General features: G+C 53.8%; 1 protein-coding gene across 1 annotated transcript; it reads left to right on the top strand.

The window, feature by feature from the left end:
• The first annotated feature begins 9,101 nt into the window (after positions 1-9,101).
• Positions 9,102-12,628, top strand: TFF3 (trefoil factor 3). Its single transcript, XM_003280666.4, has 3 exons — positions 9,102-9,399; positions 11,057-11,203; positions 12,434-12,628. Exons 1-3 carry the CDS (start codon positions 9,168-9,170, stop codon positions 12,445-12,447), a joined length of 393 nt encoding a protein of 130 aa, XP_003280714.1. The 5' UTR covers positions 9,102-9,167; the 3' UTR covers positions 12,448-12,628.
• The last annotated feature ends 867 nt before the right edge of the window (positions 12,629-13,495 follow it).

Genomic DNA, 13,495 nt, shown 5'->3' with positions numbered 1-13,495 from the left:
CATTCCCATTTCCTCCTTCAGAAATTCTCTGACACATGAAGGCCCCCTTTTCTGAGCCAGTTCCTACATTCCCTTTGGATCCTTGAGCAGGGATTCTGAAGCAACTTCCATTGTGTTTGCCACGGGCCTGGGCTTGGGGGTCCGTGGGCCGTTCTGATCTGTTACCAATAGTACAGCTCCCGCTGGCTCCAGCATCATGAGTGAGTTAATTAACCACGTGACACCTCAAGATAGTTCAGAGTGGGCCACCCCCTTCCTCCTCCTTTGGGGGGTCCCCCAGGGGCCCTGGAGCAACAGCTGGTGACATTTGAACCCACCCCTTGAGTAAAACAAGGCTTTCTTTTCCCTTTGCCCTCTTTTCCATTTTCTCCCCCAATCATTGCCTCCCTTCCCCTTCCTCCTGGGGTCTCCGGCTGCTTCTCGTCTCCTCTGCTTACCCCTGGTTCCCTTCCCTTCCGTTCCCTCTCCCTGCAGAGGCTCCAATAATCCCCATCCAGTGCAGGCAGGGACTTAATGGGCGGCAGAGCCGGTGAGGCTTGGCGGGAGGGCCCAGCGGCCATCGACCTAACCAGGACAGCCACTACGGCCCTCGAGTCAACTGCCTGCTCTCACGGCTCCCTGGGCTCCTCCAGGTCCCTGCCTGGCTGGTCCAGGTAACACAGATGCCTTGAGAAGCAATTACAGGAGACGGGGTCGGTCAGCTCGCTGGGGGTGGGAACAGCAGGAGCCGTCACCATGTGTGCAGGTTGATGGCCCAGGTGGGTCCCCATGGGGAGGTTTTTAAAAATCTCTCAGATTCTCAGGCTTTCTGTTTGTAAAATATGAGTAATGATTACTTCCCTAGCAGGGTTCTGGTGAGAATTAAAAATAATGTTTGTGGCTGGGCGTGGTGGCTCAGGCCTGTAATCCCAGCACTTTGGGAAGCCAAGAGAGGAGGATTGCTTGAGCCCAGGAGTTCAAGACCAGCCTAGGCAACATGCTGAGACCCCATCTCTACAAAAAATACAAAAAATAGCTGGGCACACCTTTAGTCCCAGCTACTCAGGAGGCTGAGGTGGGAGGATTGCTTGAACCCGGGGAAGTGAAGGCTGCAGTGAGCCGTGATCACATCACTGCACTCCAGCTTGGGTGACAGAGTGAGATCCTGTCTCAAATAATAATAATAATAAGAAGAAGAATAAGAATAAGAAGAAGAAGAAGAAGAAGAAGTTTGTGAGCTGCCTGGTGCACACAGCAGACCCCCGCTACATGGAGCTCCTGCCAGAGGCTGCCGGTGGCCTTGTGGTCTTGTCCTGTGGCCTCCTATAAAAAAGCCTCTTCCAAGGAGAATGGCTTGAACCTGGGAGGCGGAGGTTGCGGTGAGCTGAGATTGCGCCATTGCACTCCAGCCTGGCGACAGAGCGAGACTCCGTCTCAAAAAAAAAAAAAAAAAAGCCTCTTCCAAGTACCATGCAGGACAGCCAGCTCTGCCTCCAGAATCCTGGAGAATACACACTTATTCTTTATATAATAAAGCACGTGAGATAAGGCGTTTGTTTCAAGCACCTGATGGGCCCAGAGAGTGTGGAACCAACCTGGGAAACACCAGCGCAGTACATGAAGAGCTTCCGTTCCCCGTTCCCCTTACTCCCCCGTGTCCTGCCCTTGCCCCAGCCACTGTTCCTACTCCTGGAGCAGCAGGCCGGGAGAGGGAGAGGGTTCAATTTATTAATTATGGCAAATTGCAAACATATATTAAAGTAGAGATAATAGTACGATGAACCCCCATCGATGAGTTTCAGCAAGTATCAACTTACGGCCAATCTTGTTTTATCTACACTTACTACCTCTAATTATCCTTCCTGAATTATTTTGAAGGCAGTCCCACAGATTATAAGTAATATTTCAGTCTATACTGATACATGTAAATATTTACATCCATATGTGTGTCATATACGTAGAGCTACACACTCACAGACCCACCCCATGCTAAAAATGACCACTAATTATTACATCAAATGAAAACATCTAATTTTAAGTCGAGTTCAGAACTTTGATTGTCCTGTGGGACTGGACATGTTAACTCCTCAATGGCAATTATGCCTAAATGGCAACTGTGTTTTCTGACTTTAGAGACCATAGGATTAACTGACTTTTCTTTCCAAAAGTGAAGGAACAAATCCCCACGGAATGGGAGACAAAGACACCTAGTGCTACGGTTGGCCCCGTGAGTGCCGTGTGGCTCCTCAGCTCCCCGACCCATTGCAGGGCCAGATGCACACACGTGCATCCGTGTACCTTCCCCATCCGTGCACGACCACGTATGGCAGGGCATGACGCTATGTCACACTTATGTTGGGATCACCTGACTGTGTCTCTGTTTCCAAAGATGGAGGAGTGCCTGCTCCTCCCTCTGTCCTAGTCCCACGGTGTTCAAGTCTCTGGAAATGACTGCAGCCCAGTGGGGGGCTTGTGGAATGCCCTCTTGGCCGGGGGTCCTGGTCCCAGTTTGCCAGGGACACTCCCTGGCCACATCTCTTGTGCTGGCATCATTATTCACAGCACCCCCACTCACCCGTCTGAAAAGTGTCCTGGCTTTGACAACCTCTCACAGGGCCACCTCTCTGTCCGGCTCTGTCCCGGGCATGAGCTGCTGCATGCCCTGCCCTCCACCGGGCAGAGCCCAGCCCAAGCCCCACCAGGAAGTGAGAGTCCCATAGCCCTCACCAGCCAGTGTTGTCTTAGCCTCCTGTGAAACAAGGAAATGGGAATGAAAGACTCCACTGAGGATAATTCTTGTGACAGAGGAGTTTGGGAAGGGATCCAGTACATGTCCGGGGATTGATGATAGCCAGGGACTTGTGGAGACCAGCAATCGGATGGGTGCCGGGAAGGACAAAGGCCGAGGCCTGGCGATGTATGGGGTCAAAGGCGTCCAGGCAGCCGAGTGGACCCATGGTCCTGGCTAGAGGGCACTGAGCACCAGGGCACAGCTCGTCCAGGGCCCCAGGGAACCAGGCTGGGGCAGGAAGGGAGAGGTCACCGTGAGACAAGCCATTGGGATCGTTCAATGTGTCCTTCCTTTCCCTCTCCCCTCACACCAGAAAGCACAGGCTGAACAGACCCTGCTGCCAGGTGCCCCTTTTTTGTGAGGGTGCTGGGCCATCATAACCAGCACCGCAAGCTAGGTGATTTAAACAACAGACGTTTATTCTTGTTTATTCTCTCTCAGCTCTGGAGGTCAGAAGTCCAAGGTCAAGGTGTCACAGGGCCTCCTCTCTCTGAGGGCTCCAGGCAAGGGTCCTGTCTGCCTCTTCCGGCTTCCGGGGGTGCCAAAATCCCTGGCCTCCTTGGCTTGCAGGCACGTCACTCGGTCTCTGCCTCGGTTGCCATCACCATGTGGCCTCCCCGCCCCGTCTGTGCTCATATCTGCACCCCTGTGTGTGTCTCAGTGTTTCTTCTCTTCTTATAATGACGCTAGTCATATTGGATTTAGGGCCCACCCTACTCCATCTAGACCAGGCCAGATGGCGAGCGGATCCGTCTAGACCGAGGATGTCCAGTCTTCTGGCTTCCCTGGGTCACACCAGGAGAAGAATAATTGTCTTGGGCCACACATCAAATACACTAACACTAACGATAGTTGATGAGCCCCCCCAAAAAAATCGGAAAAAAAATCTCATAACATTTTAAGAAAGTTTACGGATTTGTGTTGGGCCGTCTTCAAAGCCGTCCTGAGCTGCATGCGGCAGACAGACCTCACATTGAACAAGCTTGATCTGGACCTTATCTTAGTTTAATTACAACTGCAAAAACTTTATTTCCAAATAAGGTTACATTCCGAGGTTTCAGGAGGGACGTGAATTTTGGGGAGGACGCCCTTCAACTCAGCGTACTTGAGAATCACTTGGTGGTAAAGGCTTGGCTCACAGGTATGAGCCAAGTCCGAAGGCCGAGAGTGGCTGCGGCCTCCCAGTCTTGTGGTGGGAGGACCTGGCTCCCCATGGGGTCTCCTGTGCTGTCTGGGGCTGTTGAACTTGGCTGCCTGCACCAATGCATTCAGGGACTGTCTGTGAGAACTGCATGTCATCAGCCCAGGTCTGGTACAAGAGGGGCTCCCAGCTGTCAGCCCAGGACTGGCTCAGTGCAGGACTGCAGACTGGAGTGCATCACACGGAAGGTGAGGTGACACCGTGCCTCCGGTGCCTGGGCGAGGGCCTTGCACCTTCCTCTCAGGCTCTGCTTCCTGGTAGAGCAGGTCTGGCTGCTGGAGAAGAGCCCATCTGGGTCCAGCAGGTGGGGCTGTGGGTGAGGTGCTCCTGTCCACGGCGGTCAGCTGCATTATTTCTGGCCATCGGTCCAGTCTTTCTGGGAACCTTTCCTGTCCCTTGCACGTGGGGCTGATGCAACGGTCCCAAACCCACAGAGGCTCTGGATTTAGAGGGCTCTGTAGCTCCTTCTCAAGATGAGTGGCTGAAACATCACCAAGTGTTCCTTGAGCTGCACAAGGGAACCCTGGAGCCCATGCCCCCTCCCGAGCCCACTGGGCCGCTCTGTGTTCTGACCTTCCTGTTCCACACTTGGTGGTGGCATTTGCACTGCTCCTGGTCCCCCACTCCCATTTGTCCTCAATGGACTGTGTGTCAAGACAGAAGCATCCTTGAATGGGTCACTGCGTTTGCTTCCCCAAAGCACCTACATTCAGCTCGTGATGACTCAGGAAGGGTCTTCCAGCCTCTGTCAGGGAGGCAGGAGGAAGTTCTGTGCAGAGGGAGGGTGGCACCCATGGCAGCTGCAGACTGAGAGACAGCTGGGCAGCGGCGTGTTCCTGGGAGGTTTGCGGCCCGGGTCCACCCGGGGTGCTGATTAGCGCAACTTCCTACTTCTTTCCTCCATCGGACTGTCTGCTGCTTGAGTAACCGAGTGACAATACCAGAAAACTGAGCGGTGATGCAGACCCTATAACCTGCATGTGCCACATCAACTCTAAGTTTTCTGTGGGGCGGTGAGTTAGTAGCAAAGTAGGCAGTGTTATGGCCTTACCTGCCCCTCTGCACTTTGGGAGGCTGAGGCAGGCAAATCACTTGAGGTTAGGAGTTCGAGACCAGCCTGGCCAACATGGTGAAACCCCAGCTCTACTAAAAATACAAAAATTAGCCGGGCGTGGTGGCATGCGCCTGTAATCCTAGCACTTTGGGAGGCCAAGAGAGATGGGTTGCCTGAAGTCAGGAGTTCGAGACCATCTTGGCCAACATGATGAAACCCTGTTTCTACTAAAAATACAAAAATTAGCCAAGTGTGGTGGCACGCACCTGTAATCCCAGCTGCTCGGGAGGCTGAGGCAGGAGGATTGCTTAAGCCTGGGAGGTGTAGGCTGTAGTGAGCTGAGGTCGAACAACTGTACTCCAGCTTGGGTGATGGGATGGAAACCCTGTCTCAAAATAAAATAAGATAAGATAAGATAAAATAAAATAAAAATAAAATAAAAATGAAATAAAATAAAATAAAATAAAATATGGCTGGGCGCGGGAGCTCGCGCTTGTAATCCCAGCACTTTGGGAGGCCGAGGTGGGCAGATCACGAGGTCAGGAGATCGAGACCATGGTGAAACCCCGTCTCTACTAAAAAATACAAAAAATTAGCCGGGCATGGTGGCGGGCGCCTGTAGTCCCAGCTACTCGGAGAGGCTGAGGCAGGAGAATGGCGTGAACCCGGGAGGTGAAGCTTGCAGTGAGCCGAGATTGCGCCACTGCACTCCAGCCTGGGCGACAGAGCGAGACTCTGTCTCAAAAAAAAAAAAAAAAAAAAAATTAAAATAAAATAAAAATAAAGTAAAATAAAATAAATAAAATAAAATTAAAATAAAACAAAATAAAATAAAATAAAATGAAATGTGCCCTTCTGACATTCACCCCTCCCATCTGGTGAACTTGTACTCATCCCTCAAGACCTAGTCAGATTTCACCCCACTCTGCCATCTCTAATCATACTGCACCACAATTCATGCTTGAAGGCTTGTTCCTCCTCGCCAGCCTGTGAGCTCTGAGGGCAGGGGCTCTGCCTGATGTTCTGGGGCTCCTGCATCTGCAGGTCGATTGCCTGACCTGGGACCCATGCTCAGCTTGTGCTTGTTATATGCATGTGACAATGACCACGCATCTGGGAGGTGAAAGGTTGCAGCCTCGGCATGGGGGACCAGACTATCTTCTTCTTGGATCCATCCGGGAGCCCCTGCCTTTCCCTCGGACACCAGTGCACAAAGCCCAGGGTGGGAGGGATTTGCAGGGCTCCTGGGACGGCCCACACCGCACACGGCTGAAGAGGCTGCTGCAGGGATGCGAGATGCAGCTCCCAAGGAGGAAGGGGAGAGGCTCCTTTAGAGCCAGTCCTGTTCACCCGCAGGTCTTGGGCTGCCCAGGGGAGCCACCTGTCTGCGTGGGGCCCGACGCCCACTGCCCCACGGCCTACAGCTCTGACAAGAGCTCTGCTTTTTCTCTGGAACTTGAACTCCCCCAGGGGAACAGGGCGGCTGGGGAAGGCTGTGGGAATGCAGGCTCTGGAAGGGAGGGTGGGCTCTCCTGTGCCATCCTCTGTTCCTGTACAGAGCCCAGGGCTCCTGGGGAGGGGGCTCCTAGAACAGAGAGAGGGGAGACACACAGGCCTCCCCATCTCCCTCTCCAGAGGCCCAGCCCAAATCCCCCTTCTCTGAGAAGCCTGTGCATCTCCACCTGATGGGAGCCAGCTCTGGCCCCCTTGCCACAGCCGCCGCTCCTACCAGAGCTGGGACCAGGAATCCTCTCCTCTGCCGTCGTGGCTGATCCAGCACACCCGGCAGGCGGTCAGTGTGTGTCCCAGGCACCTGGCTGGGCTGTGCAGCACCACTTCATGCTGTCCTGTGGGGTGAGCACCCTGCGACAGGTAGGGAAACTGAGGTACAGATGGGACGTGACTTGTCCAAGGTCAGGCAGTGCAGGACTTGGGACCCAGTCTTGGCTTCACCATCTTAACTCTGACACGATCCTGTCTCCCTTTGCGGGGCGACTCTTCAAGGACAAGAATGTGTCACCTTTGTTATTCCTTCCCCAGCCCTAAACCCTAGGTGTCGGCAGTAGGAGCTCAGTCAACATTCACTGAGTTAAACCGAAGCAAACCCCAGCGGGGTTCTCGGTGCTGGCCGCAGAGAAGAATCACAGGCGGCAGAACCACCTGTCGGGGCGGGGCCCAGGCATTGATAACCTCCCCACTCCAGGCAATTTTGAGTGCGGCAGGTGGAGACCACATCATCTGCAGAAGCCCCTTTTGGGGGTCCTTTCCCAGCAGATCATGAGGGCCGGAGGGGCAGCAGTCTGTTCCTGGGGTGTTTGCACCCTCCCGGAACTCAGCCCTGCACCATGACCTGGCCTGGCCTCTGGGTATTATGAGCACTGGGAAGGCAGGGAGAGCTCACCAGATCCCCCAGGGATTTCCCCTACAATGACCTTTTTAATAACATGAAAATCCTGCTGTCCATTGATGAACCTGGGTCCACTGTCTCCCGGAAAAAGTGAGTGCCCTGAAAACAAGCAAGGCAATGCTCTTTCCTTCTTCCCCCTTCGCTGGCCTCAGTGGGAGTGGCACATCAGAGGTGAGGGGCCCTCAAATCCATCCACAAAGGGCTTGCTGAGCGCAAAGGCGGGGCCCGGGAGTCACAGGGCAGGACACATCCTGGTGCTCAGCAAGTGCACCATCGGGCTCCCGTGGGTCACTCGGGGAAGGGCAGTTTGTGGACGCACCCTTGGAGGCTCAGGGCCGCCCTGCACACACCACCAGGGACCCCAGCTGGAGGTTAAATCCGAGCAGCCAGGAGCTCCCATTTCTCGGGGTGATAAACCAAGTCCACCCTTCAGACAGAGACTCCTGGAAGGGTCAGTGGGGGTCATCAAAATGCTTCCCTGGACAAGAAACACGGAGAACACAAAATCTAGGAGCCCGTTTTCCTGGAATGAGATTAGTCTCTTGCCCACCACCAGCCAGTCCACTGCAGGAGGTTGGGGGGTTGGAGGGTGCTGCGGATGCCAAGGGCGGAGGCTTAGGGTCCTGGGAGTGGGTTAATTACCAGCTGTACCAGGGATACTGGAGTAATCTCTGATAGGCACCAGAAACGTTGAGTGTTAGTTTCTTCCTCTGGAAAATGGATATAATCATCGCTGTCTCATCCGACATGTTGTTATAAAACAATTCCTGAGATGTAGTCTTTAGTTTTTAAAAGAGTATGCTGGGCAAAGGTGGAGAGTCAGTTCCTGTTTGTGTTAAAAATGTGGCTGAGTGCAGTGGCTCACGCCTGTAATCCTGACACTTTGGGAGGCCAAGGAAGGCAGATCACTTGAGTCCAGGAGTTTGAGACCAGCCTGGCCAACATGGCGACACCTGGTATCTAAAAAAATACAAAATATTAGCTGGACCCATGCTTGTGGCCCAGCTACTTAGGAGGCTGAGTTGGGAGGATCACTTGAGCCCTGCGGGGGCAGGGGTCTCAGTGGGTTGAGATTGTGCCACTGCACTCCAGCCTGGGTAACAGAGCAAGACCCTGTCTCCAAAAAAAAAAAAAAACAAAAAACAAAAAAAAAGCTTAGCTCCAGAGAGAAAAATTCTGAAAGGATACCTACAAAAGTGTTCACAATAGATCAATAGATGCCAATGGATAGGAGAGGCTCTTTTGTATTATTTGATTTTAAAAATCAATTATGTGTACCATGTTTTTACTAACATTTTCAATCAATTCATTTCATCCACTTATTAAAATGTAGTTAATAATTTTTAGGGGAGAAAGCAAAAAGGAAATACAAGGAATCTCTGCGTTTCAGGGGCTGTGAGAGCCGTGGGGTCCTGACTCACTCAGAGCTGCCTGTCTCCGAGGCTGATCCGGGATGGAGCGGCCTGGGGCTCTCTTGTCATGGGACCAGGGGTGTTCTGAGGGATCCTGGCTGGGAGGCTGAGATGGACACCGCGCCCTGGTCCCGCAGCCCCACATGGCTCCTGCACCCTACACCAGGCCAGGCTAGGAGGGCGACTGACACACGTCCGCTCCCCAGTAGAGGACCCGTAACCAGAACTGGAATCCGCCCTTACCGCTTGCTGCCAAAACAGCGGGGGCTGAACTGACCTCTCACCTTTGGGAGAGAAGAGCTGTCTGGGAGCTTGACAAAGGCATGCAGGAGAGAACAGGAGCAGCCAGAGCCGGGAGGGAGAGCCTTCCCCAAGCAAACAATCCCGAGCAGCTGTGCAAACACCGGTGCATAAATGAGGCCTCCTGGACCATGAAGCGAGTTCCGAGCTGCATCCCAGAGCCCACAGTGGTCATGGCGGCCAGAGCGCTCTGCATGCTGGGGCTGGTCCTGGCCTTGGTGTCCTCCAGCTCTGCCGAGGAGTACGTGGGCCTGTGTGAGTACTGCTCTGACTGTTCTGGTGGCAGGGTGGGCGTGAAGGGAAGGGATCCAGGGTAAGGGGGGATTCTGCATTCATTTAATAATGGCCACCTGTCACATATACACTTTTTCCTGCGCTAGCCCTATGAAGTGGGTCTTTATTGTCCCCATTTCACAGACAAGGAAACCGAGGCTCAGAGAAAGTTAACAACTTATCTAAGACAGCCCTGCCCGGTCCGTGTTGAAATCAGGGTTTGAGCCTGAGCCCATCCCCTATGACCCCATAGCCATCTTTGGCGGAGATTTCTAAATTACAATATAGGTCTTTATGCATTATTTCCACATTTACAAAGAAAAAGGAAAGATGCAGGAGAAAACCCTGACTTCAGAACACTTTCAATACCTGCAGGCACACGGTTCACTTAGCCATCGCATAGCAACCCTACGGCAGGGGAGTGGCTGTTTGAAGGAATGAGGGTATGGCTTTTACCCAGGTGTCTTCTGAGCAGGGTCAAAGGCAGCGGTTTCCCGAACTTGCAGCCCATTAGAATCACCTGGAGAGCCTTAACAATCCTAATGCCTGGGGCACACCAGTTACATCAGGGCATCTCCGGGCGAGAGCCAGGCCTCAGTTGTTTTGTTCTGAGATAGCCTCGCTTTGTCACTCAGGCTGGAGTGCAGTGGCACAATCTCGGCTCACTGCAACCTCTGCCTCCTGGGTTCAAGCAATTCTTGTGCCTTGGCTTCAAGTAGCTGGGATTACAGGCATGCACCACCATGCCCAGATAATTTTTTGGATTTTTAGTAGAGACGGAGTTTCGCTATGTTGGTCAAGCTGGTCTCAAACTCCTGGCCTCAAGTGATCCTCCTGCCTTGGCCTCCCAAAGTGCTGGAATTACAGGTGTAAGCCACCACGCCCAGCCAACGTCAGTCATTTTTAAAGCTCTGCAGCTGATTCCAGTGTGAGCGAAGTTTGGACGCCACGAGGATAAGCAACTACGCACTGGGAGCAATAGAAGGGAATTTAAGATACTGCACGTGATTCCCATTTTCCTAAGGAAATAGTTCATTAACGAAACAAAGTGAACTTCTGCTGCACATACAGACATAGAGGCTTGCCTGAAACATGAAAATATGGGGGACTGAAGGATGTCCCGGGAGGGTGGGACATGCTCAACCATTCAGGGAGGGGAGATGCAGAAAAAAATGAAAAGCAGGCAGCATGCGTTGCAATGATCTCTATGGCGTGTGTGCCTCCCGTCACGGTTTTCATTTAAAAGAAAGGGGCAAGGTTTTGTTAGTCAAACAATGAAGGGGAACTTTGTTTCCGGGTTCATGGGACCCCAGATTCCCCAGGGGTTCCTGCCAGCTGGAAGGTACCCAGGTCCGTATGTGACTTCCCGAGAAGGTGATAAGAGTGTGCCAAGGAGAAAGACGCTTAGGCAAATGGCCAGAGTCCCCGAGTTGAGCATTTAACAGACTGCCTCTCTAAATATTCACAGGGAAAGCCCATCTTCCTCAGGGCGAGGGTTTCAGCAGTGGCTGAACTCGGCGGGGGGGGTTGGGGGGGGCAGGGGGGTGAGCGGGAGGATGCAAACTCGCAAAGTGATGCAAACACACTCACCGCAGCCCAGTAAGGGCTCTGGCAGCTGACGGGGCTTTGTCTGGGACAGCTGCAAACCAGTGTGCCGTGCCAGCCAAGGACAGGGTGGACTGCGGCTATCCCCAGGTCACCCCCGAGGAGTGCAACAACCGGGGCTGCTGCTTTGACTCCAGTATCCCCGGAGTGCCTTGGTGTTTCAAGCCCCTGCAGGAAGCAGGTAAGGCCCCAGTGGCATCGTGGTCTGGGCCCAGCCCCATAAGGCAGGGGGTCTCAGGGCCTCCCTGTGCTCTCTGGGCTGGAGATGGAGGCACGAGGACCCTGGCAAGCCACACACACACACCTGTTCCAAGGCCTCAGAGCAGAGGCTTCACACTCAGGGCAGCCATGGCCAGCGGCTGTCCTCTTCTGTCCCCTTTATGTAAAACATAAAAGCAATTGTTTCAAAAAGGTGTTCAAAATGATGGCATCGCATAGAGGGAACTAATTTAGTAACTCTTCTTGAGAGAAGTGGAAACGCATAGGTGTGGAAAGCCGGGCCAACTTTTGGGCTGTTTTTGCAAACCGGCCCCCCAGAGTCTTGTCATTTGTGGCATCCCCTCCACAGATGGCAGGTGGTACCAGCCCTGGGCGTCAGGCCTTGGTGCCATACCTCACCTCCCCCACTCTGCCCCCCGCAAGGGTCATCTCCTCTCCCTCTCTCTGCCGTGGTGGAGGGCAGGGGCAGGTGCAGGGGCAGGTGCAGGTGCAGGGCAACCACCCTGCGGGTTCCCTCCCGAGGGGCGGAGAGCCTGCGTGCTGTGCAGGTAACAGATGGCCCTGCACACGGGTTTGCCACCCTGGCTCCACCAGGCTTAGCTGCCCCACATCGTGGGTGGGGCGATCGGCCATAAGCCATCTGCCATGTCCAAGTGCCAGCTCAGCCCCCACGAAGGCCGCACCTGCGTGAGGTACCTTCCTGGAACCAGCATCCAGAGGGGCCTCTCTTGCCCTTTGTCCCAGGGTGAAATGCGCGAGGCTGAGTCCTGCTGGCCCCGGCTCCCTGATCAATCATGGGCCCCTGCCCTGCCCAGGGCCTCCCTTCATCCTCCCCAGCAAGTCCAGGGTGGGGGTGGGGGGGTCCAGAGCAGGCCAGGAGAGAGAGGGGTCTGTCGACTGTCCACTGCCGGTCCTGTTCCTTCGGCTCCACTGGAACTACACTCTCCTCTGAGTGCCAGCCATGGCCCTGCCAAGGCCCATCTCACTTGTTATCTGCCTGACCCCTGGGTCCCACTATCTTGCTTAGCAACCCGAGGTGGGAATCTTGGCTATTCCCCCATGTGCCTCCTCCCCGGTGACTCTGGGGAGGAGGCAGCACTAGGTGCTGGCCTTGGAGCCTGCCCTGACCTTGGGAAGCTGGGCAGCGTGGGTGGAGAGAGACTGCTCACACAGGCCTTTGCTCTGTTTGCAGAATGCACCTTCTGAGGCACCTTCAGCTGCCCCCGGCCGGGGAATGCGAGGCTGGGAGCACCCTTGCCCGGCTGTGATTGCTGCCGGGCGCTGTTCATCTCAGCTTTTCTGTCCCTTTGCTCCCGGCAAGTGCTTCTGCTGAAAGTTCATGTCTGGAGCCTGATGTCTTAATGAATAAAGGTCCCATGCTCCGCCCGAGGACAGTTCTTCGTGCCTGAGACTTTCCGCGGTTGTGCTTTATTTCTGCTGCGTCGTGGGAGAGAGTGGGAGGGTGTCAGGGGAGGGTCTGCCCAGGCCTCAAGGGCAGGAAAAGATTCCCTAAGGAGCTGCAGTGCATGCGAGGATATTCTGAATCCAGACTGGCACCCACGTCACAGGAAAGCCTAGGAACACCGTAAGTGCCACTTCCTCCGGAAAGCAGAAACAATACATTTCAAGTAGAAGTTTTCAAAAATCACAAGTCTTTCTTGGTGAAGACAGCAAGCCAATCAAACCATCTTCCAAAGAGCTCCTTTATTTCACAACCGCTCTCGCTATGGTTCGATACTCGTACTATTCCTGGGTTTTGTTTATTTGTACAGTAAATGTTATGAACAAACTGGCACTTTTTTGTATTTGCTAATTAAGTTTAAACATCTGTGACACATTGGGTGGCCTTCTTTTCTCTTTTTTTTGAAAAATGGATGCAGCTATAGGAATGAATGAGCTGGTGGCAGCAGGGATTCCATCTCACGTCCTCATGAAGCCTTATCCACCTCTGGACCTGAGTGTGGTTCTCTCTCCATCGCACTGTCCTGGGACACGGCAGCTCTCCACTCCCACCAAGACGTTTTTAGATGCACAAAGGCCAGTGAGCACTGCCTGGCTGGGCCTCCTGTGAGCGCTGCCTGGCTGGGCCTCCTGTGAGCGCTGCCTGGCTGGGCCTCCTGTGCTGCTCCCACTGCTGGGGTTCTCTTAGGGCCGGATCCACCATTCCACTGCAGTGCAGTCACAGCGGTGGGGTTCTTGCTCTGAGCTATCTCTTCCCTTTTGAAAAGAGACAACTGCTCCTTTAAAACAGCAG

Source organism: Nomascus leucogenys, chromosome 25 (assembly GCF_006542625.1).
Source record: "Nomascus leucogenys isolate Asia chromosome 25, Asia_NLE_v1, whole genome shotgun sequence".
Classification (NCBI taxonomy): domain Eukaryota; kingdom Metazoa; phylum Chordata; class Mammalia; order Primates; family Hylobatidae; genus Nomascus; species Nomascus leucogenys.
This window is presented reverse-complemented; position numbering and strand designations above follow the sequence as displayed.